This window comes from Typopeltis vanoorti, chromosome 1 (genome assembly GCF_054136105.1).
Source record: "Typopeltis vanoorti isolate ZY-2024b chromosome 1, IOZ_Tvanoo_1.0, whole genome shotgun sequence".
Classification (NCBI taxonomy): domain Eukaryota; kingdom Metazoa; phylum Arthropoda; class Arachnida; order Uropygi; family Thelyphonidae; genus Typopeltis; species Typopeltis vanoorti.
The window spans coordinates 71747254-71773588 of record NC_143549.1 but is presented as its reverse complement, the minus strand read 5'-3'; the positions used below and the strand labels follow the sequence as shown (position 1 = coordinate 71773588).

The following is a 26335-nucleotide window of genomic DNA, read 5'->3' as shown; positions in this document are numbered from 1 at the left end:
GATCATCATTACTTTAAATACACTGAGTTGTCTTCATTGCTTGTTAACATTTTGCAAAAACTGGACAGTTTTTGAATGAGAATTCTTAATTCTGTAGAGTAGTGTGGCCTTTTGTAACATGGATAGGTGTGCAGGCTAAGTGTAGACCAAGCAAGTTCACACATCTGATGCATTATTTAAAGTAGCTTCTTATTGTTGCCAGAATGTGCAGGGATACAGGTCATTCACAGGGTTGCAAGTTTTGAAAGTAGCAGAGAGTTTTTAATAATAGATAGCCAGGTTTTATCTCATATATGTGTTTTATTTATACTAGATGTATTTCTTCAACACTCACTTCTGTATGGCTAACAGCATCTTCAGGAGGTTGTTTAACATAAGTAAAAAACTGAAGAAAAAATGTTTTCCAACAGCTGCTAATATCTGTAAATTGAAAAGACTGTAATGATAGTTCAGTTATGAGTATCATGAGGCATTAATATCCCATAATACTATGCATTATGTGAAGGGTCACTACCCAGATTGGTTTTGACCTTTATTGAAGTTAAAAGTAAAGTAAAGGGAATGCGCATCATAGCCCTAGAGTAGTTAGTCTTAGGAGAAAGAAAAGACAGGCAGATAGTATGAAAGATACAGAAAAGGCCTCAGCTCTTTTATATCATCATATATCCAAAGGCTATCAATTTTCCTTTTTCACCAAATTATAGATGAACAACTAAAAGACCAATTGAAACTAAAGCACATAGATGACTGATGGTGGTTAGCCTTATCTGAGTTTAACTGCCTTGAGTTGGCCTTCTCTGCCTGGGATTCCTTGCCAGTCATCCCTGCAATTGACCATAAAACGGCATTCAATTAAGAGAATGGAGCCATTTAAAAAAACCTCTCATAGCAAAAATATAACAGAATTTTATCATCCCTAGTGAACATTGCCTAATGTGGGTGGTCTACACCACCAAGCCAAAAATTTGCTATCTCCTAGAATGCAAAATTTTCTAAATACAAAAATCGTCTGACTGAACAATAAAATTTCCACAGTACAATATTATAAATCATTTGGATGTCATATTGCTGGTTTTCAAATCCATGTTTCTTTCTAACCTTCCACAAATGGTATTTTAATTCATTAATTATAAAAATCAAAATTTTATTCCCATTCCTGGCCGGTGATGGGTACTGCAAAAAAAAATAACCTGATGTGTTGTGAGTAATGGACTGCCCAACACATTACATAATCTGTTCCAAATATGCAGAGCAAGAGGGCAGCTGTTGAATGAATGTTCTACTGTTTCCTCTTGGTAACAGATGTCACAGATTCGATCTCTGATAAAGCAAGACCCTCCTGTTTGGGTATCCTTGACAGTACCCAGTTGCGGAAGTTCACGGTGAAAGAGATTAAAGATTTCTTTATACTAAATTTTGCTTTTTTTTTTAATGGAAAGAGTGTAGTAGCAGCAGCAGGCTTAGAGTTAAGCACAGAATGTTGTAGTATTCAGGAACAGTCTCAGCTTTTGGAGCTTTATAATCATTTACTCCAAACAGGGGAAGATGAGAACCTAGGTGGTACAGGAGAAGATCTGCACATGTGTGATTGGTCTGCAATATTTTATGGATTTTGAAGCGGTATTGCTTAAATAGCAGAATTTTAAGAGTGGAAGCCCAAATCCTCCATGCTTCTTTGATAGTTGAAGAAATTCCTTTTTAACTTCTTGGTATCAGCTGGACCAAAAAAATTGCACAGGTTTACTATATAATTCTTCAGCTTCTATGATGTCTGTAATATTTATTATGCACAATTGAGCAGGGAAGATTATGATAAATTAGTTTAATCCTTTATCCAAGTGTAAGCAGACAAAGTTTGCGCCTGAAAATATCTTCAGGACTGGGGTAAGGTAGTACAACACCGGGCAACTCGTAGCAAAGGTGGACCAAGCTAACATCACACTCTTATCTCAGTATCTCCCATAATGCAAAACACATCTCCTTGCAGATATGTATAATGTTATGCATTAAGGGAAGGGCCACTACCCAGACTAGTTTCAACCTTTATTGAGGTCTCTTCAGTGGGAGCCAGGCCCAGAAGTGTTGAGGTCATCTTTACCTATAGGAGTTGCCAAAAGGTGTGCCACCTTTTTATTAAATTACTCTGGATTTAGAGAAAGATGTTGAAAGTTTATTTTTCACTTGGTTAGACTATAATAAATTTAGTTTAATCCTTTATCCAAGTGTGAGCAAACAAAGTTTGCACCTGAAAATATCTTCAGGACTGGGGTAAAGTAGTACAACACCAGGCAACTTGTAGCAAAGTTGGACCAAGCTAATATCACACTGTTATCTCAGTATCTCCCATAATGCAAAACACATCTCCTTGCAGATATGTATAATGTTATGCATTAATGGAAGGGCCACTACCCAGACTAGTTTCGACCTTTATTGAAAATTATGGTTTTGAGTACTGTGGCTTTAGAAGAAAAGGAAAGTGACCCTGTTTTTCACTCTTCTAAGGTTTCAGTGTTCTTGTATATAAGTTCTTGAACTGGAAGATTTGGTAAGTTGAGAAGGGAATTCCAATTATAATGAGGAGTTCTCTTTCTTAGGAGTTAGTCCAAAAGGAATACCTCCATCCCACTTTCCAAAAACTTTATTTTGTCTTATCCACATTACATTAGTAGTTAATCCAGTGATCTTGCTGATTTTTTTCAAAATACCAAAAAAGATGTATATGGAATCATTATCCTTCAAACTACCCACTACATCATCGGCATATGCTAATACCTTATTTTTTACCTTTTTTTAAGGAACTATTATTCCTCACACAACACGTGTATTGTCAACTTCCTGTAAGAAAGGTTCAAGAACCAATGCAAAGAGTAATGGACTAAGAGGGCAACGGCAACCTTGCTTGACTCCTTTTTGAATTTTGACTAGGTCTGACAGGAACCCATTAACTAGGAGGTGGGTAGTTGAATTGGCATAGGCTCTTTTGGTAATGGATAGCAGCTTTTTACTCACACCAATTTGCTGGAGGATGTGGAACAGAAAGGGATGTCAGACATTATCAAATACTTTAGAGTCTACTGATAGCACTGCCATCGACTGCTTTTTTCGTGCTAACTAAGCGGGGTAGATCATATAGCAGAAACAGATTAAATTATATTGCTCGAACTGGTACTCCATACACCTGTGTTCTTTTAATTATGTATCTCATTCCCACTTTTGAGCCTGTTATTGATAATGCAGAAAAATATCTTGTAGTCAGTATTAAATAAAGAAATTGGTCTCCAGCTGCTGGTTAAGGTGTGATCTCTATTAGGTTTTAGAATGAGGACAGTATGGCTTACTACAAATTCACTTAGTATGTTTCCTGACAAGAGAAAAGAATTAAACAGTATAATTAGAATGGGAAGAATAAAATCCCAGGCTCACAGTAAAGTTTTCTATCTCTAGACCATCAGGTCCTGGGGATTTTCTTGTCTGCCATTCTTTATAAGCTGTGGTAGATGCTGTAATGGATCTTTTAAGCCCATCTTGGATATGAACAGAAAAGCCATTATTGTTCCAAGAGTTATAATTTTCAACAGTACTGTTGTCTTCAAACAGATTTTTGTAGTGTTTTTGAAAGGAGTCAAGGATTTCTTAAGTGGTGGACATGCCTTAATCATCAATTCAGATTTGAGTGATAGTAGCCCTTTCTTAGCAGAATTTAGTGAATTGTCTATTGAAGAATGCAGCTGAAGGGCTATATGCTAAGTGCTACTGTATTCTTATTTTAAAATAAAATTTCTTTTAGTTGTTTCTTTCTGCCTTTCCACTTCTATTTCTATGTTCGTATTTCTAATGATGCTACATTCAATACCATTGCGTTGTTTTGCTATGAACCAGCTTCTCTCTTTATATGGGTCTTTCAGCTTTTTTCTTTTGAGGAAAGCCTGTTCCTTTCCTCATTCAATCATATTCTGTTTTACTGCTTGTTTTAATTTTAACCACATATCCCAGTTCTAGGTAGCGTATTTTAATTTGAACAGAGGTTCTGGAATTTGGTTGAAACTATCAGTGGAAAATATGGTGGAAGCCTCCATGGTCCTTTATTGAACCTCATCATTGGGAACCAGAAGTGATATCTAGGATAAAGTAATGCAGATGCCAGCAAAGTTTGGTCCATTGGTAGAGCCTCAGCTATTAATGGCTTACGAAAAATGTTAAGCAAGTTTGAGCGCGGTTAGTAGTTGGAAGGGATCAATTGTTCGATGCTGTTGGCACACTCTCCCTCGATGAGTCTTTGGACTCCCTGGAGGTGTCACATAATAAGAATAATAATAAAAAGTCATATTTCCATATACAAGTAGCCAAAAGGTGTCACACTTTATTTCTAAAATACTCTGGATTAGAGATAAACGTTGAAAGTTTTTTCACTTGATTATATATTAAATTAAAGATGCCGAGAAATTCTTAGTTTCATCCTTTATCCAAGTGTAAGCAAACAAAGTTTGTGTGCGAAGTGACTTCATGACTGGATTACTTGTATATGTCTGGCTCCCACTGATGAGACCTCAACAAAGGTCAAAACTGGTCTGGGTAATGGCCCTTCCCATAATGCATAGCATTATACATCTCTGTAAGGATATGTGCATTGCATTATGAGATACTAAGGCAATTGAAGTGAAGTCATTAGCTTCTATATATAGAAGTAACCCAGTCATGAAGTAACTTCACGTGCAAATTTTATTTGCTTACATTTCAACAAAGGATGAAAACAATAATATAATTGCTTGACATCTTTAATTTTTAGTATAACCAAATGAAAAAACTTTCAATTTCAATATTATTAGGCATGTTATGTGTGTGTGTGGTCTCTACATTGTTGTGTAACCTCTGTATGTGACAGGTCTACAGTGTTACACATAGTATTGAAAATGTCCAAATGTCATAAAGGATTAGTGTGCCTTTTCAGTAATTCTCTTCTATGTAGGGCATGGAGGATGCTTTCCAAATGACTGTGTGATGTTCTTTAAGGATGATTGCTACGAGTCTGCTTTTTTTCTTCCTTCTTGTTTTCAACATTGCCTATATGTCGTTGTTGTGGATTTCAAAACTTCTCCCAGTTTGACCTACGTACATCTTTCCACAAGACACAAAGGATGAAAACAATAATATAATTGCTTGACATCTTTAATTTTTAGTATAACCAAATGAAAAAACTTTCAATTTCAATATTATTAGGCATGTTATGTGTGTGTGTGGTCTCTACATTGTTGTGTAACCTCTGTATGTGACAGGTCTACAGTGTTACACATAGTATTGAAAATGTCCAAATGTCATAAAGGATTAGTGTGCCTTTTCAGTAATTCTCTTCTATGTAGGGCATGGAGGATGCTTTTCAAATGACTGTGTGATGTTCTTTAAGGATGATTGCTACGAGTCTGCTTTTTTTCTTCCTTCTTGTTTTCAACATTGCCTATATGTCGTTGTTGTGGATTTCAAAACTTCTCCCAGTTTGACCTACGTACATCTTTCCACAAGACAGAATCTTGTATACACCCAGATGTTTATAAAATGGAACATGGTCTTTAGAAGCGCTTAGAAAGTTTCTTGAGGTGTCGAATGGTTTAAAGGTTATTCTGATGTTGACTACTATTAATATTTTGGCTATTTCTCTTGATGCATTGCCAATGTATGGTATGAATACCATGCCTTTGTAATTTCTGTGTTGTCCCTGGGATGGTTTGTCAGAAAATAAGTTTCTTTAGTACTTTTTTTGAGTAGCCATTTTGGAGGACTGATTAGGATTTGAAGTTCTTGTTTTGTTTCATCAGTTTTATAGCAAATTGAAAGCTCTATTTTTCAAGGTTTTGATTATAGCTAATTTTTGCTGAGGATGATGGAATGGACTTGCTTATAGGCACCTGTCTGTGTGTGTTTCCTATAGACTTCTAATGAATAATCCTACAGTGATGTTTTTGTTGACAAGGATGTCTATGAATGGTAATTTTCTGGTCTTTTCTACTTATGTGAATTTTATTTTTGGATGTCAGTTATTTAGAAAATATACAAAATTTTACAAAATATACAAATGGTAAAGATGTCATCAACATATCTCCGCTATACATGTAGATTAAGGTTACCTGTGCTATAGCTAATTCTTCAGATTTTTTTCATGTATAAGTTGGTGATTGGATGCATTAGAGATCAGCGCATAGCAAGACCATATATTTAATAGTGAAATTTTCCTTTCCAAGTGAAGAATGAAGATTTTAAACAATGTTAAAAGAGACATGTGATGTCAGGAGGAAATATTGATTCTTCAACAGAAATGTTGGCAAATAAAACTACATCTAAACTAGCTAATATAATCGGATGGGGGAATTTGAATATTTGAAAGTTTATCTACAAAATGCATTGAGTTTTTCAAGTATGGATTATTATGACGAGGTTTGAGGAGGTTAGATAAGTGCTTTAGAGAGAGAAGATATGTTGGAGAGATTCTGCCATCAACTATTGAATATAGAGGGATGTCTGTCACTTTAGGCATACCATATAATCTTGGAATGATCAGGTGTCTCGATTTCAGTTGTTTATTAAGGTCTTCTGTAAATTCAAAAATACTGAATAACAAATCATTAGTTAATAAATAAATAAAAACATATAAGAGTTAAAACATGGGCATCTTCCTATTCCCCAGAATCAAACTAAACTCTTTCAAGCTTTATTTAAGCAAAAAGGGGATATCAATCACCAAATTTAGTATATATATTCTTTTTATTGCAACTTAAAGTATCAGGTGATTTTTTATTACCTGCTTTCTCCTTCCCTTACATTCAGAGGCCAGACTTAAATAAGAAAGCACTACAATTGCCAAATTCAGTGTAGTTCCCTTTATTGTAACTTAAAGTAATTGTTGGTGTTTTATCCCCCCCCCCTGCATGCACACAGCTGGGGATTCAAAAACAAATCCTTACAAATTTTAATAATTCAAAATAGAGCCATTGAAGTGTTAAAACTTTGGATAAATTGTAAAATCTGCCTTGTTTTTACTTACTTGTCATGCAAATTTCTTTAATATCTTACACTGAATTAACATACAAATAATCATCCAAAAATAGTTTCAAAACATGTCATTTGAATCAAATATTTTATTTTAGCTATATTTCATATTTTTTTGCAGACCCATTTAAGTTGAAGAAAAGGAAGTATGATGAAGAATATGTATTATGTGGTTTCACTTGCAATGTATTCATGAATGTGATGGGATGTTTTTTGTGGAAAAATTCATGCAAACAGAAGTATGAAGCCAACAAAACTGAAAGAGCACCTCATGTTTGTCCGTCCTGAAAATTATGCCAGTTTTGGCCATGCAAAGAAAGCTCAATTAAACAAAAAAAACAAAAAAAAAAAATCTGGGACACTTCCAAAATTGGATTTGCCATCTCACGAATACCCTTTCTTGAAGTATCCTATAAAGTTGCTTACTGGATTGCCAAACAAAAGAAACCCCATACTTTTGGAAAGACTTTAGTAAAGCTATGTACACTGGAAATGTTTCAGCAGGGTTGTGTACTGGGAAAGAGAAAAAAAAACAAAGTAGCTCCCTTGTCAAATGAAGTAATATGTTCTACAATAGTTGATATTTAAGTGTTTGAAGCAGATCATCAAGGAATTACATACATCTAATTTTAATAAGATGAATAAATACATCTGATTTTGCTACTTTAGTGAAAAAGGAAGTTCCTCATATTGCTACCCATTGCTTTTTACATAGATGTGCATTGGTGCCAAAACTCTTCCAACATCCCTAAAAGAAGTTTTTGTCAACAGTCATAAAAGTTATCAACCTTATCAGAAGGTCTCTGAATCATTGCATTTTAAAAAAATTTTGTCAAGAAATGGGAACAGAATATTATTGAAGTGCTGTTCTACCACACAGAAGTTCCACTGACTTTCAAGCAGACAAGTCTTGAAGCACTTGTTCAAACTGAGGGCAGAAGTTTTCTCTTTCTGAAAGAGAAAGAAATCCATTGGGTGGCTTACATGCAAATATTTTTAACCATATGAATGAGTTAAATCTTTCAATTCACAGTCCTGAAGTTGGATGGATGCTACTGCAAAATTACAAACTTTCTTTGCTTAGCTGGTGATATTGAAGTAACAGTAGACACTGACATTCTTATTGCTGGAGGGAGATGCTTTACCAAGATGGAGTCAGATACAAAATTCTGTCTATTTCTTTGAAAAGAGAAATCAGCAAGCACCTGGAAATACTTCAGAACTATTTCTAAAGTTTTTATCTTGGTGGCATTAAAGTTGAACCATGGGATTTACAACCCTTTTCTTTCTTATATAAACTGAATCAAAGACCTGGCCAAAGGTAGTCATTGATCTTATGATAAAAACTTACTACAGTTAGAATGTAAATCAAAAAGCATCAGACTTCTGGTGATCCTTGAGCGAATCCTGTCCTCATGTTGTAAAGTGTTCTTCTGAATGCTTTAATTCCATTTACAACAATGCATCTTTGCAATTTAGGATTTTCAACACTTATAACCATCAAAACAAAATTGAATTCACTTGGATGTCCAACATGACATGGATGTTGCCTTGGCAAAAGATCACCCCACAGTTTAATGTTATTCAAGCAAGCTAAGCATCAGTAGCCTTTACACTGATGTCTTTAAAAAATAAAATTTAACTTTCCTGTATTTTAAATGTATTGTCTTTTTATTTAATTTGTTAATAAGATGCACATTTGTGTTTTATGATATTTTGATGACTGTATTTCAGCATACTTAGTAAATATCCTTTGTAATCCTATGTATTTTACTTTATGTATTTAAAAGCATTCTACAGAGAGGGCCATAGCTTCACTGGCTGCCAAAGAGATTCATAGTACAGAGTTTAAACATCTCTGTTCTACACACAATGCAGAGCAATTTTGATCTAATTTATTTCTGATTTAAATTTTACAATTTAAACAAGACACAAAATGCATGGTCTTTGCTTCCCTGGATCACTTCTTAGAGAAACACTGGAAGTATGTTTTGCTTCAAAATCTTGCTGTGAGATGAGCATTTTCACAAACGGAGTGTATTGTATATGATGTCTGATAATAAATTGCCAGATTAATTTTTTTAAAAATTAATTTTTATGCTAATACCAGTGTCTGCTGTATCCATTTTCTGATCATTCTCTCATTACCACCCCATTATGTTGTGGTGAATGTCTTCAGTGGATTCAAAAAATTAGATACATTGAATGTTTTTTTTTTTTTTTTTTTTTTTTTTTTTACCTGATAGTGTTTAAGGTACAGCCTGGTGAGTATAGTGGTTACTCTAGTAACCACTATACTCACCAGGGTACTCATTTGGCCAGCAAAAATTGTCCTGAAATAGTCATATATCATACAACTATTTATCATTATCATATCCAAAAGCTTTCTTCATCTGAAGATTTGGTCATTGTGTCAGATGCAGTGGCAAACATTCTAAGCTTAGACTGCTTGATTATCTGCTTACTGGAGACAGATTTACAACAGATGATTCATTTGATTAAAAAAAATAATAATGAGACAGAGTGACATGGTTTTTCCATTATTTGTTTATTTATTTATTTTTTTTTGGTATACTGCTTCTTTGGATCATATTAGAAGACCCAACACCACTTGACTTGTAGGAAATTTTTTTTAGACAGATTTCTTTCCTCTGTTTTTGACAAATAAATATAATGCTGTAATTGCGAAACAGACTGATTCAAATGGAAATATTACAGTGGTGGTGTTGCCTCACCTATGATTACTACATCACAAATGAATAAATCTGGTTATTTCTTGTTAGATGTCATATATAGAAGTTTCTTTGTAAATAGCAATAATACTGATAACTTTGAATTCTTTTCATCACTAGGTGCAAGGGTTTTGAGTGCTGAAACAGCAGCAATGAGACTTTATAGTGGTGGAGAAGCTTATAATGGCATTGAAGCCAGTTTTACTTATAATGTATCTGATAAGGAAGAATATTATATATATATTATCAGAGTATATTTGGATGGATTTTATCCTGAACCACCTCCTGAAGTATTGCCTTCTGTACCTGTAACTGAGGACCAAGGATGTTGTATCATCTTGTAAATGCCATAAATGTGAGACAGGTATATTATCTTAAATTATTTGTTATATGGATAATTACTGTTTCATTGTGATGCATATAATCATTTTTGCATCTGTTCATTGTTGCCTTGTTGTGAAAGTTTATAATATTAGCTTTTTTTTTGTTTATTTGTTTGTTTTGTTTATATTTAGTTTTATTAAGAGGATCTATTAATTCATAGGTATACTGAAAATCATCACATATGCACAAAAAGCTAACTATACTTAGGATCAAAGAAAGATATCTACTCTTAAATAAACAGATTTTAAAAACAAACAAAAAAAACATTTATGCTATATTTGTACAACATGAACATTAATGTTATTTTTCAGTCTTTCCACATTTTGGATAGGCGTGATGCTGTTAAAATGGAATTGAAGGAATCTTTACCGCAATGCAGATAATCAAAATATCACCTTGAGGGGATAGTTAGAATAGTATCCAAGAGGACTATAATCATTGCCAGTTTTGCTGTTTTTTATGCCCATGATTTTTATTAGCTCTCTTTATATATATGCGTTATATTACATAATATGACAGTTTTCAGCTTTCCACTTCATTAATGAAGCATATCAGTGTAGGTGCTTTTGAAGTCTAATTTTACTTATATTCCATATTACTGTTACATTGCAAAATAAGTCTGATATTTATAATGACATATCCTGTTACAAGGGTCCTCAGTTCATTTCCAATACAAAGAAAACAAATTAATTTGCTGTGCTGTGGATCCTCATTAGCCAAAACTGATAATAAAGTAAAACATCTGATCATGGTTATATTTCAACTCACATTTTATTTGATTTTTATTGAATATTTAGTGACAATATTTAAATTGCATTGTAGATTTAAGTATTAATGAAAAAAAAAAAGAAGCACTTCTATCAAATGTTTTGCGAAATTATGAAACTAAATTTGTAGCAGATGAGTATTATTTCAAGAAAGATCTCATGTTCATAACACATGACTCAAATTTCATGTGACTTGAAGAAAATTCCATTTACTGAATACTTAAATTGGCCAAATGCTTTCAAGGTCACATGCTGAAATAATGAGACTTGCAAATATGTAGTAAAACTAAAATGCTTAGAAATATAGATTATTCCATGGCTCTTCAACTGACGGTGAGTTAGCTGATTTCATATGGCAATACCAGGGTTATCCCTCCTGGAAAATTGGATTTTTCATCCATAAAACAGCCAGAAGAACATACAATTATCAGACATGCAGACTTTGCAGATGGCATTAGCTGCTTTATCATAGGGTTAATTAGGTTCTTATGAAGCCAGATTAGAGGCCATGACAAGCTATTGAGCCTAACATGTTAGATTAATTACTGAGTTAGCAGAAATTGCCTGCAGTTCTTGGAAAAAAAAATTGGCAGTCTGGATGTGTACTAATGTCTATCATTTGGGCATTCCTGCCATGGAATAGTTTCATATACTCATTATTTTCTGGTGTATACCTTTAATTGATTGATTGTCTTGATCACAATTAAGATTGATGGTCTCAATCACAATAAATAGAGTAATGATCTCACATCAATGTGAGACCATTACTTTGGAAGACATTCCAGATTGCTGAGTTTCACATCATGGCAATAATCATTGAATTTGGAAGAGGATCATTCATTGAAAATTGAAATCTTGTACTACACTGTCACAGTGGTTTATATACCCTTCAAAGTACATTTCAAGAAATTATAAATTATTAATGGTGAATATATTAAACATGGATTAGTGTCTCTATCTCTTATATGTTAAACATTAAGATGTATTGATAACTAATATTTAAGGAATTGACAGCGTATACTAGAAATATAGATTAAATAAACTTTAATATATACTTTCCGATATTTCGGCAAACGTCACGTTGCCATCTTCTTGGGAACTTACTACATAGACACGTGCACACAAGTACTAATAACAGCAAATGAGATTGAAGCTAGGAAGCTAGCGTTTCCTAAAGTCCTGATGGTGCGCCCTGGCGGGCTATATTGGTAGTTCTTGGCCTTTGGGCTGAAGTTCTTCTGATAAAAGTTTCCCAAATTTGGGGCAGTTTCATGCATCCAAATTTGTTGAGGTTTGGCATGTTCCTAAGGGCCAAGGCTGATTCCATGAATAGTCTTTCATACTTGAACTTGCTGCGGTGTATTACTTTGGCTTTCTTCCATCTTATTCTGTGGCGAGTATCCAGAGCGTGGTCTGCAAGCCCAGAGTGGCTGTACTGGTGAAATCGGATGTAATCCTTGTGTTCTGAGATTCTGATATTTGCTGTCCTGCCTGTTTGGCCAAAATAGGATAGTTTACAGCTGCAAGGGACCTGGTATACACCAAGTAGGTCTAGGGGAAGTGGTTGGTCTTTGGTGGAGCGGATAAGGGATGCCAGTTTTCTATGTGGTCTGTAACAAGTGGTCAAGTCATGTTTTTTTAGGATTTTATTGATTTTTATATATGATCAATAAAATCCTAAAAAAACATGACTTGACCACTTGTTACAGACCACATAGAAAACTGGCATCCCTTATCCGCTCCACCAAAGACCAACCACTTCCCCTAGACCTACCTGGTGTATACCAGGTCCCTTGCAGCTGTAAACTATCCTACTTTGGCCAAACAGGCAGGACAGCAAATATCAGAATCTCAGAACACAAGGATTACATCCGATTTCACCAGTACAGCCACTCTGGGCTTGCAGACCACGCTCGGGATACTCGCCACAGAATGAAAGCCACAGTAATACACCGCAGCAAGTTCAAGTATGAAAGACTATTCATGGAATCAACCTCGGCCCTTAGGAACATGCCAAACCTCAACAAATTTGGATGCATGAAACTGCCCCAAATTTGGGAAACTTTTATCAGAAGAACTTCAGCCCAAAGGCCAAGAACTACCAATATAGCCCGCCAGGGGGTACCATCAGGACTTTAGGAAACGCTAGCTTCCTAGCTTCAGTCTCATTTGCTGTTATTAGTACTTGTGTGCACGTGTCTATGTAGTAAGTTCCCAAGAAGATGGCAACGTGACGTTCGCCGAAATATCGGAAAGTATATATTAAAGTTTATTTAATCTATATTTCTAGTATACGCTGTCAATTCCTTAAATATTAGTTATCATGTTTAACCAGCGTATAAGCCTCTCAACAAGAATTAAGATGTATTGTAAATGATTTACTGTCTTTGTTATCAAGTGACTGTATTATTTTTTCTGTATTTCAGCAGGGGACTTTATTCCTTCAAGGATGACTGTTGCATTAACTCTTGTTTATTTATTATTATTTTTTAACTTTTTACATTTTGTATTTTATGGAGGAGGGGAACCAGAGTACCAGGGGAAAAATCATCCCCTAATACCAACAATTAAGCTATATGGTGACACACCATTGTGGCAACAACTAAAAAGCATAATCATATTCTTAAATTCTCAACCTTGAATAGGAATTTTTGCCCTTTCTTATATTCGTGATGTCTCGCTGACATTTTTTTTTCTTGTTTTTGTACATGTATACAATAAAAGCAATTAACCATATTATGAAATTTCATACCAAATCATTATTTTCATATGAACTGCACATATTATAATTGCCATGCAAAATTTGTTAATCACGACAATGAAAATTATACGTCTTATCAACAGTTAGCTGCTTTATTAGTTAGCAATTAACAGATATTTAAAATACTGTAAACAATGATAATTAATAATATCAGCCATTCAGCAATTAATGCAGATTTATTTTTATTTTCTAACTTTGCACTGAAACAGTGCTACATTATGGTCACACAAGTAGGACCAGAAGAAGAAGCAGCAGCAGCCTAGCCCCAACAATACCTGTTGTTTGGAGTTGCTTTTCAACTCTGAACCTTAGAATTTGAGAAGTCATTCTCTGGTAAGTCCTCCATGCTGCCAGTGTACCCTGCAAGGCATGCAAACAGAGTATTTTGAAATCAGCCCGTGAGAGTCCATATAACTTCTGACGCCATACACCTTTAAATTTTGGTATGATGTGGTGTTCTTCCTGAGTAGCTATTCCAAGTCTTGGTTTTCAGCATAGTAGGCAGCTTTCTCATGATGAGGGATAGTGAGTGGTCACCCACCACCCTACTTGTACATCTATAATGACTTACTTATCACCTCTCTTTATTATAAGGTCAGGCTTCCCCAATTTAATATTAGTCCTATAGTGGATTTCTACTGCTGCTATCCAACTTTGTTTTCACACTATTCTCTCTAACCCTCACTACTGCATTATGATACTCTGACAGCCTGTTTTGCAGTTCATCGCTTTTTCTCTGAGTTGTATGAGTCTACAGAACTAGGCAGGAAGCGAGTTCCATCTTCAATCCATTGATACAGAGACGGAATGTGTTTAAATTCTTATAATATAGCTCCATCTACTAAATGATATAACATTAGTGGTACAACATTATTAGTGTCCAGATTACAGAAAAAAATTTCTGTAATCTGGACACACATAATCTAGGCACTAATCATTGCAGCAAGGAAATACCAAGACCTCCAAAAATGCTAGTGGTGCATCATGAGGAAGGCATAGCCACAAATGGACTGCTGAGAAAACTGTTACATTCATCTAGAATAGTACTGAGAGAGAGACAGAGACTTACTTTACTTAGGACTAACCTATGATAGTCTAGGAAGAAGGAAATCATTCAAATATGGAAAGAAGCTCCATATTTGGTCTCTAGAACATGGTTTTAGATTTATGTAAAAAATAAATTAAAATACCAAAAAAATGCAGTACTTATGTTCTATGGCTTGCAACCCTTTTGTGAGTAGAGTAAAATATTGGGAGAAGACAGATATACTGCTACAATCCTCAAACCCAATAATTAAAAATGTTAAACTTCTTGGACACAAAGATATATTGAGCACCTGTCTATGCAGGTAGACACAGACTGATTGTAACAGCGAGCTCCTACAGTCCTAACTGATGTTCTCTATAAGTGCAGCGATTTGCACTTGTTGATGGTCTCAAAATAGTCTCCCAAATTGGGGGGGGGGGGTATGTGATGCAGCCAAATTTAAGTTTGGGGAATGTTGTAGTGCTGGTTTCAGAAATAGTCCCTGATTTGAATCACAAACAGGAAGAACTGCTAACATCTCTCTGAACACACAAAATTTTTCATCTACACTAGTCATCCTGGGGTGAAAGACCATGCCTTGGGTACAGATCACCAGATCCAATGGAAGAAACTCTTCTTCCTTTACAGAAACAGATTAAAATCAGAACTATGACATTCCCCAAACTTGAACAAATTTAACTACATTATCTCCAAAATTCTGGGAGACCATCAGCAAATGCAGATCAGTTCACCTATAGAAGACACCATTTAGAACTGTAAAAGCTCACTGTTATAATCAATGTGTTTGCCTGCCTACTAGTATGGCTGCATGCACATCAATATATCTCTTTGTGCCTGTAAAGTGAGGTGATCAAGGCAAAATATTGGCGGAGTAATTTAATTAGCTAAATAAATTTAGTTAATTATTAGCTTTTGGATGTCTGTTTTATTCTACAAAACATCAACAAGAAATCAATATGATCCAGGTTGAAAGTCATAATTTGTGACTGGCTTGGCCAAGGGTGTGTTGAAAAGTTGTGATAATCAATGAAAGAATTGAGGTAGAACCATGTAACTTACACATCATTCTACATATTCTCCACGAAGTGTTATGTACTTGTTACAACGCTGCTGCATCATTTGCAACTTGGGTTGCAATCCTCTAAGAAAAAAATACTTTTTTTCTCAGAGGATTGCAAACCCAAGTTGTGTATAGTCTGTTGGGTTTCATGTTGGAGGTTTAACACAGATCCTGATCATTCATGGTGAAGAAATAGCACACAAAGCAAAACAATACGGTAAGTCAAAACTATGCTCATCAAGGCAATTAAATCAGCTGGCCTTTTTAAAAACATGTCGGGACTCCACAGTTATTCCTGACTGTGTTGGATTTAAAAACGTGCCAGTCTGGCACTATTACGCGAGTAGATTGCCGCAACTCGCACCAGCCTCTCTACGACAAATGCCACCATTGGCTCGTTACAATCAGAGCTCTCCGCTATACTCAATTCTTAACTTTGGTCCATTCTCTTTCTTCTAAAAGTCAACCTATCGTCTAAATTTTGCCATCGCACCTAAAGAAGTTCCGGTATTGGATATTATGTACAACATCGAACACAGAATCTGTCACTTAACTCCAGAAACAGCCAATAACATCAGACTTGACGTAGCTTACATCCTCTCCCAGTCGTCACCTCCAAAAATTAATTTATCTTCCAGGCAACTCTCTGCCCTCAGAAAATTACGGAAAGAAAAAAGTATTGTCATTACCAGAGCTGATAAGGGTAATGCCACAGTCACTCTTAACGCCTCAGAATATAATCGGAAAATGGATATTATTCTCTGTGATCACACTACCTACATACCACTTGAACATGATCCCACAAAATCTCAAATTAAAAAATTAAAACACCTACTTAAAAAAGTGTCCTCCTGACATTACAAAAAAAAACTCAAACCATTTGGTTCTTGTCCTCCCCCATATATACTGTTTATCTAACACTAAAATCCACAAACTTAATTTTCCCCCCTAAGAAATGCTACCAATGCACCTTGCTACAAATTGTCAAAACAGCTAGCTAACTCTTTGATCCCCCTCACTGGTCTTACCACATCTTATGTAAAAAAACTCTACCTACTTTAAAAACTTAATTGAAAATATTACTTAAAATAATACAAACATATTGGTTAGCTTTGACATCATCTCATTGTTTACCAATATTCCCCTAATTGACACCTAAACACTCTTAAAAAACGTTTTTCCTTCTGATATCTTAGAGCTCTTTTCCTTTGCCATCAACTCTGGTTATTTTTCTTGGAAGAACAAAATCTACAAACAGATAGAGGGAACTGCCATGGGTTCCCCCCCCCTCACCCCCCCTCTTGCCAATTTTTACATAAATTTTGAAAAACGAGCCATAGACTCTTCCCCTCTTAAACCTTCTATCTGGCTAAGATATGTAGACGATGTGTTCTCTATTTGGCCTCATGGCCCAGACATATTAGATTCCTTCCTCAGTCACCTCAATAGTCTACATCCAAGAATCCAGTTTATGATGGAAAAGGAAAATAACAATAGTTTCCCCTTCCTAGACACTGTTGTGTCGACTCTCCTGTGTTTTGAGCCCTCTTTTATCTCTTATATAGATATATCACTTTATTTTACCTTTCTCTCAGTAATTCCTATTTATTCTTTTCTTATTTCTTATTTAATACCATTTACTTTAAACTTCTATCTCACTTAACTCAGGCTAAATCCCTGACAAGAGTGAAGCTGTCGGTTTGTGAGACAAAGAAAATGCAAATTGTGGATGCCTATTTCTTTGTCTCAGCACTGGTTCTAACTCCTTATTCAAATTCAGAGAAATTTATTTATTTTCGCTGCACCACCCTGAATCCTAGATTATACTAAACATGTATGACCAAGGAATTAGAACACAGTCAGCATTCACTCTTGTCAACTATAATTTTCCAACTTGCAGTCATGACCCAATGTTATCTATTCTCCTGCCTTTTTAGGTTCGCTAAATTTTATGAGCAAGTGCAGTAGGTTCTAAGTTCAGGCAATACAACATTAATATTTAAACAAAACATTTAATTTCAAGAAAATTACATATGATACACGTTATAATACTGAAATAAATCAAACAATCAAAGCTAGGTAGAGAATTATGCACTCTTTCATACAATTACTCTATCCTTTCTATAAATTTCAATCTGAGAAACATATTTAATAACATTTAATACACTTAGTCTCGTTGTGCTACTCTAGTTAATCAATTCCATTCTCAATATGAATCAAATTCTATTCTTAATTTTCTCTGTCAATCCTATTCAATATATATATATAACAGACTCAATTAAGAACTCTAGTAAATCTCTCTTTCAAGGTTAATTCATGAAACAACTTTCTGTATCTCTTTCAATTTTAGCAGTAATTTCTAGATTCTATCTGCCACATAAAAGTCCTGAAAGTCTCTCGTAGCACATTACAATAAAATCTTCCTAATCATTTCCATTAGATAGAAGAAATAAAATCTTGCACCTTACCAATTTCTGGTATGTTACTTTGGCTGCTTCGCTGTCTCGTCGGATATCTACCTTCTACAACTACTTTACTTCACACATTTTCTGGATGTTCACTATGAATTCCTTCTGTACTTCATAGTTGGATGTTTCTGTAGTCTTCCACAATTATAGTCTGCTGGGCTAGTTCCGACTGGCAAGCTTCCTGGTCATTCTTTTGATATTTCCTTGAGCAAAGAAAAACCATGTGGAGACTCCACACCAGCCGGACCTACGAGGGCACAGAAATACAGCAGCAGGAAAACGTCTAAAAAGCCTTGTCTCCAGCATTACATGCACTTTTAACCGCTGGGCCACTTCTTTTTTCTTTTGTCATCGACATCTACGTCATCATTCTTCACGGCACTTAGCACCGCACGCGGAATCCTCTCGTAACTTACGGAGCATAGCGGTGGAAGAGGCAGGGGGAAGGCACCGTGCTTTCTAACGGATATGCCTGTACACTGTATTATGTGTTTCTGAAGTCGGCTATTTCGGATTTTTGAATATTATTTCTCTCCCAGCAATTGTCAGGTACTTACATAGTATTTGAGACTAAGCAGCCATACATAATAAAATTTCACAATACAATATAAGATAAAAGACATAAAACTAAAAGATTGCTATACAATTGCTTATTCATTTCTGAGAAAATCATTATTTGCTCCAATAGAGTGGGAACTATGTTAAGTCCGAGTGAAACGTAATTTTCTTTAATATTTTGTTTCACTCCAACTTAACAACACCTTAGTAACACGCCTTCCTAATGGTAACCTTTCTTTCTCTGTATATATAGAAAACCTACTCATACAGGCAGATACATTCACAAACTCTCCCACCACCACCACCACACCTATGTTAAGTCCGAGTGAAACGTAATTTTCTTTAATATTTTGTTTCACTCCAACTTAACAACACCTTAGTAACACGCCTTCCTAATGGTAACCTTTCTTTCTCTGTATATATAGAAAACCTACTCGTACAGGCAGATACATTCACAAACTCTCCCACCACCACCACACCTATGTTAAGTCCGAGTGAAACGTAATTTTCTTTAATATTTTGTTTCACTCCAACTTAACAACACCTTAGTAACACGCCTTCCTAATGGTAACCTTTCTTTCGCTGTATATATAGAAAACCTACTCATACAGGCAGATACATTCACAAACTCTCCCACCACCACACCTCTCAGCAATAGAGCCCACAATCTTTGTTCCAGTGAAACTGCCCTTTCAACCCAATTCAAACACATACATGACACCTTCCTTTCCAATGGCTACAGTGACTACAGATTTAAAAAAATAATCAAGTCCTTCCCCATTCCCTGACCATCTCTTCAGAAATGCTATCTCCATACCTTACATTCATGGTACATCCAAAAAAATAGCCAGATCATTAAAAAAGTACAACCTCCATACAGCTTTTAAGCCCCACCATAAACTTGCTATCCTTATCCGTTCCACCCAAAGATCAGCTCCCTCCTCTCTCAGTGCCTGGAGTATATAGAGTACCTTGTGCCTGTAAATTTGCTTACTTCGGACAGACAGGCAGATCAGCAATCATCCGGTTAGAAGAACACAAGTCATACATCTGCAATCATGATTATAGTCAATCTGGCCTTGGAGACCATGTTTTGGATACAACCCACAGGATCTCCTGAAAAAAAAACCATGCTCCATCGTAGTAAATTCAAAAAAGAAAGACTGTTCTTTGAATCTACATCTGCACTCAGGAATCAACCTAATTTAAACAAATACAGTTGCATTTAACTTCCCAAAATTTGGGAAACATTAATTATCAGAGATCCCTCTTTACATTCTTGGCCACCTGCAAATGCCCATAGAGGGCACACCACCTAGATAGGACTTTAGTTTCACTCACTGCTGTATTGTATTTGTGTGTGTGTGTGTGTTACAAAAAGTTTTTTGGAATCCCTGAAGATGTCTCTGTGATGAAGACGAAATATTGGAAGTATTAAAATTAGTTTTAATCCTTTCTCAGTGCTGATAATATTCCATTAAACATCCAACATGAATTCTTCACAGCACTTAAGCCTCAACACACAGAGTCTGTTGGGTTTGGTGAGCAGATGTGTTGTCCTGTAAAAAGCAACACACCTCTGCTCAGTTTCCCACAGTGTTTTTCCTTCAGTTCCTTCTCATAGCTCATTGAGTAAACTGCTGCTGCTGTTGTAACAGTTACAACTTTTTTTTAGGTACTTGGTAAGGATTACACCATCAATATCTCAAAAAACAATGGCAAGAATTTTCCCTGCTGACTTTTGGGTTCAGAACTTCACTGACTGTTGTTTGAATGTTGATGAAGCTATGTTTCATCAACAGTCACAATACAAGCCAAAAAATTTGCACCTGATTTCTCAAAATGATTCATAATCCTTGAGATGACAGCACTTGTTCTCTCTTTTGGTTGGCATTCAAACATTGGGGATCCACTTCACTTATAAGTTTCTGTATGTCTCGATGTTGGTGAATAATCACTCCAACTCATTCCCAGAATATCCCCAGAGTTTTTGCAATGTTTCTGGCTGGTATTCTTGGCAGAACATGGGATTTTCCTCAGTGAGTTCAAGGAGACATATCATATTGTGTAGATAGTGTGAGGTACCTGTATAATAATAATAATAGTTATGGCCTTATCCAGTTCACTGGAATTATCAGCACTCAAATATATGCTTTCTTTATGAAACCAACTCATATCACTAATGTAAATCAATCCTATACATTGAAGACTCGGCAATCTGCTTAATAACGATTTGATAGCATTACTCTGAGCATACATTCTTCACTCTCAAATCTAGGCATTATATTTATGAAATTGGCCTTATTATTGATTGTAGCCAAAATGAGCACTGAAAAAATCCTCCAATTTCTTAATTAATCCAATTTTAAGTCTGTTCTCCCAGATAATGAATACATTAGAATTTCTTTTATTTTCCTTATTAATAGATTAAATCCTTACCCTTTATATTAGAGAAACTTATCCAAACAACTATTATGGTCAATTCTACTTAATATATTTTCATCCCCCCCCCATACCCTTTGAATCGCTGTAAGCTGCTGCAGTATTTCATACTGTTTACATCATTAGAAAACAATTCCATTAAACTGTCCTGTTTTATATCAGTTTTGTCTTTCAAAATCCAACTGCTTCAGAAATATTGGCAGAATTTTCTTCAGACTACTTTTGCTCCTCCAAGTTGCTGCCGTCCTTCCTAGTAGGATTAATCTCTGCATTATCAGCTTTCTCTCTAATAAAGATTTCCTTTTTACAACCACATTCATATTTGAGCTTTGATGCAAAGAAAGAAAATCATTAATAAAGGAAATCTTCTACTTTTACATATTATAATTTCTGGCATGTAACCTCTTAGGAATGTACAAGATGTGCCAGTTCTCATTATGGTAAACAACATTCTTGTGATCTCACTCTAACAAACTAGCAAAATTTCCTAACCAAAACAGCATCAATGCTCTTCTAAAGGAGATTCACTCTAGCGTACATTTCCCTATCCCTATAACAAACTATGCTTTTGGTCCCCACAGATTTGCTCTATTGAAAGTTGATTGTAATAGCTCAACATGTCTTCATTAGTTAGTTCTCTATGATTTTTTCAGATTGCCATATTATTTGTTTGGTTTTTTAGTCAGATTTGCTTTGGCTTCAATTCTGATTGCATCAGTCAATCTGAAAACCTCTTGCTAATCTTTCATTATAGATAAGAACTTAGTAGTAACTGCCTAGTTGGAACGAATTAACTCATCTCAAGTTAACTATGCATTCTTGAATATTAATATATTCACTTTTAATAGGTTGTGTTAGTGATACTAGTTCATGATCTATTGTTTTATTCTTATTAATTCAATATGCAGCTGTTTTTGACTAAGTGTTTGGAAAGAAGAGAAGAGAGAGCTTGATTTTTAATATTTTCATGAACACTGTGTGAGAAACCTGATATAATATTTGAGATGTTTGGAATGAACTTTCACTATGTAGCAGTACAATTTTTTTATTAATATAAAAAATTGATGATTATATAGTTTCTTGCTTTCTTCCATATTTTTTCTAAAATAAGCAAACAGAATTTGTGCATAAAGTATCTTCATGGCTGAATTCATTAAATTTTATGAGTTCGCTACTTTACTCCCAAATACAAACTTGTGATTGCGATTAAGTGGCATTTTCCTCATTTGAATTGTAAAATAAATTTGTATGACTTGGAAATTCACAAGCAGTTTTTGTTGCACTCCAAAAGAAAAATCACGGTAAGCAGTATCACAGTCTACAGATACCCTTATGTACTTTCCAATCTCAAAAAAAATTTGTTGCAGAAATAAGTTATGAATACATTTTTATTTTAGTTTTATATTTAGTAAAAATATCATTGTTCACTTAGTACTTGATCCTAAGTATGGTTAGACTTTTATATGTATATGAAGGATTTTAACGAATCAGTTATTAAAGTGGGATTATCAAAGGGCTCTATTTTTTAATATTTGTGTTTAGCTGAATAATCAATTTTCTCTTTGCAATATTCTGTTGGTTCCCCTCCTCCCTCTTAACTAGTAAGTTAAAATTGCTTAACAGTCAATTTTTACACTCATCTGTTATTATAATGATAAATCAAATTTTTAAATTTGTTTTTGTCTTAAGGAAAACAAGTGTGAGTAGAAAATAAATCCTATAATGATTCATTTCATACCACATTTATTCTCTCCTTACTTTTATCTTTATCAAATTTTCTTAAAAAATAAAAAATATGTATTAGTTAGAATGAGCATAATGTCATTAAAAAAACTGGCCATACTATGTTCTCATGTTTTGCTTTGAGTAATATGTAACTATATTGATGTCTTGATTGTTGGTAATCAGAATATTTTAACGTATTCATGTATACATTACATTAATGTAATGATAAAATTATAAGCTATTGGAATGACACTTATGTTAGGAAAAGTTATTTACTATTTGTAGAATTTTCAGCTAGTTTTCCCATCCATTGTCAATACAGTTGAAAAGAGATGAAACAATTAGAACAATGCTTAAATTGCAAGCATATGACAGTATATATGCTATGAATTGCAGAAGGATAACTCCATATACAACCATTAGAATTCAAAGAAATAAATTTAAATACTGATAATTTAAACTCAGGAATGAGGAGTGTTACTTAGGATGACTTTCAAAAATTGGAAGAGGCATTCATTTTTGTTTTGAATGTGGGCTTCAACTTTCTTTATAATCTTCTCTCTCTGCATTTTTACAGGAAATTTATTTTTCATTAAAAATTTAGATTTCAAGAATAAAATATCAGGATTATCTTTACAACCCACATATCTTTTAATCAGTTTGACATAAGTTTCACTCTTCACAGATATTTTGCTGGCTGATATGAAAGAATTATTACACTATGATTTTCCTTCTGATATTGTAAAATTATTTGAATTTGTCAAACTCAGGTTACTTTTGTTGTCAGAACAAACTTTATAAACAAGTAGGAAACCCTATTGTTGTTTCTTCAATTTCCCTATTTTTCTCTAACAAATTGTTATTCAAATCGTTCCATATAATCTTAACATTTTTTTTCCCTAAACCATCTATTTTGTACAAATCTGTTCTATCTTTGTTGATAGAATTCTTCCTTGTCCAAACTTCATGAATTTCCTGAGAAAGTTAATTCATCAAACCCAAGAAATAAATTTATACTTAGGGTAGAAGGAAACAGTTTCTTCCTTTTCTGGACATGCTCATTTTGCATTAACCTAATGACAGTCTATAGTTTTTAGTATACAGAAAACCTACTCATCCTGGTAAATAATGCTGCTTCACATCATCCTTGTCAAAAATATAGTGTAATTAGTTTCTAAATAACTTAGGGAATTGAAACAACGTAGATCCGAATATATATTAAATAATATTTTAATAGATATTTCCGATATTTCGGCAATGTCACATTGCCATTTTCTAAAGGAACTTACAAAAAGGCAGGTGCACACAAGGCAATAACAATACAGTAACTAAGAATGAAGATTTGAAGCTATCGTTCTCCTAGAAGTCCTGATGGTGCCCTCTGGAGGGCTAAGTAGGCGTTCTTGGCCGTTGGGCTGAAGGTCTGCTGATGTATGCCTCCCAAATTTGGGGCAGTCGCATACAACCAAATTTGTTGAGGTTTGGAGAGTTTCTTATGGCAGAGGCTGATTCCATAAATAATCTTTCGAATTTATATTTGCTCCGGTGTATTATTGTTGCTTTCTTCCACCATATTCTGTGGCGAGTATCCAGAGCATGGTCTGCAAGACCAGAATGGCTATACTTGTAAAACCGGATGTAGTCCTTGTGTTCAGAAATTCTGATATTCGCTGTCCTGCCTGTTTGGCCAAAGTACGACAGTTTACAACTGCAAGGGACCTGGTATACACCAGGTTGGTCTAGGGGAAGTGGTTGGTCTTTGGTAGAGCGGATAAGGGATGCCAATTTTCTGTAAGGCCTGTAACAGGAGGTGAGGTCATGTTTTTTTAGAATTTTGGTAATTTTTTCTGAGGTGCCTCGGATGTAGGGAATGGTGATGGATTTAGAGTAATCTTTTTTGTGGAGGGGGGGAGAAGGGGGGCTGTGGTTTGTAGGTTTTAATATTTTTGGGGGGGGGTAGCCATTGGCTGAGAAAGTGTTGAGGATGTGATTTAGTTCAGTGTTAAGGGCTATGTCGTTAGAACAGATTAGTTTAGCCCTGTTGTGTAGTGTTTTTACCACTCCATATTGTTGTGAGGGGGGGGGGGGATTGTTGGTGGATGTATCTGCCTCTATGGGTGGGTTTTCCTTAAACTGAGAAAACCAAAGTTCCATCAGGCTGGCGGGTGACTAGTGTGTCTAGGAAAGGGAGGCAGTTGTTTTCCTCTTTTTCCAGGGTGAACTTGATTCTGGCGTGTTGGTTGTTTAAGTGTGTAAGGAAGGAGAGGAGGTGCCTCGGATGTAGGGAATGGTGATGGATTTAGAGTAATCTTTTTTGTGGAGGGGGGGAGAAGGGGGGCTGTGGTTTGTAGGTTTTAATATTTTGGGGGGGGGGGGGTAGCCATTGGCTGAGAAAGTGTTGAGGATGTGATTTAGTTCAGTGTTAAGGGCTATGTCGTTAGAACAGATTAGTTTAGCCCTGTTGTGTAGTGTTTTTACCACTCCATATTGTTGTGAGGGGGGGGGGGATTGTTGGTGGATGTATCTGCCTCTATGGGTGGGTTTTCCTTAAACTGAGAAAACCAAAGTTCCATCAGGCTGGCGGGTGACTAGTGTGTCTAGGAAAGGGAGGCAGTTGTTTTCCTCTTTTTCCAGGGTGAACTTGATTCTGGCGTGTTGGTTGTTTAAGTGTGTAAGGAAGGAGAGGAGTGTTTCAGAGCCATGTGACCAAATTGCGAACACATCATCAACGTAGCGTAGCCATATGGTTGGTATTTGTGGGGCAGAGGCTAAGGCTTTTTCCTCAAAGGTCTCCATAAAAAAATTGGCCAAGGGTGGTGAGCCCATGGCTGTCCCCTCTATTTGTTTGTGGAATTTTCCCTGCCAAACAAAATAGCCTGAGTTCATTGTGAACTGAAATAGGGTTGAGATATCGGGGGAAAATTTAGCTTGGGTAAGCTCTAAAGTTTTCTTGAGTGGGACATTTGTGAATAAGGAAGAGACGTCGAAGCTGACCATTATGTCAGTATGTTGGAGTGTAAGGTTTTCTATGCTGGCTTTGAAGTGGGCTGAGTTTTTTATGTGTGATGGTGTGTTGCCAGTATAGTGTGTGAGCTCTTTGGCCAAATGTTTAGCTAATTTGTATGTGGGGGAATCAATGCCATCCACTATGGGACGTAATGGCACATTTTCTTTATGTAGTGTAATTAATAATAATTAATAAAATTAATTTATATAGTGTAATTAATAATCCTCTCATGCATGAATTTTTATATTCATTTATAAAAAATTATGATTATATGATACAGTACCATTTAATCTTACAGTATTACCATGTATTCATTAATTTTGCTAAATTTATGTCATGTATATG

At 35.2% G+C, this 26335-nt stretch overlaps 1 protein-coding gene across 4 annotated transcripts in view; it reads left to right on the top strand.

Annotated features, from left to right (window-relative positions):
* LOC150110081 (uncharacterized) overlaps window positions 1–26335 on the top strand; it is a 204044-nt gene that overhangs the window by 137012 nt on the left and 40697 nt on the right. For 2 of the 4 annotated variants that reach the window (XR_016548809.1, XM_090397831.1), the window contains exon 7: window positions 9891–10134. Coding sequence is in view for 3 of the 4 variants with exons in the window: in XM_090397831.1 (XP_090253957.1) it covers window positions 9891–10114 (224 nt within the window). In the remaining variant the exon portion in view is untranslated. Of the gene's footprint in view, window positions 1–7159; window positions 7494–9890; window positions 10135–10465; window positions 10558–26335 lie in introns of those variants that run through there. The other 2 variants (XM_090397843.1, XM_090397851.1) reach the window with 2 other exon arrangements.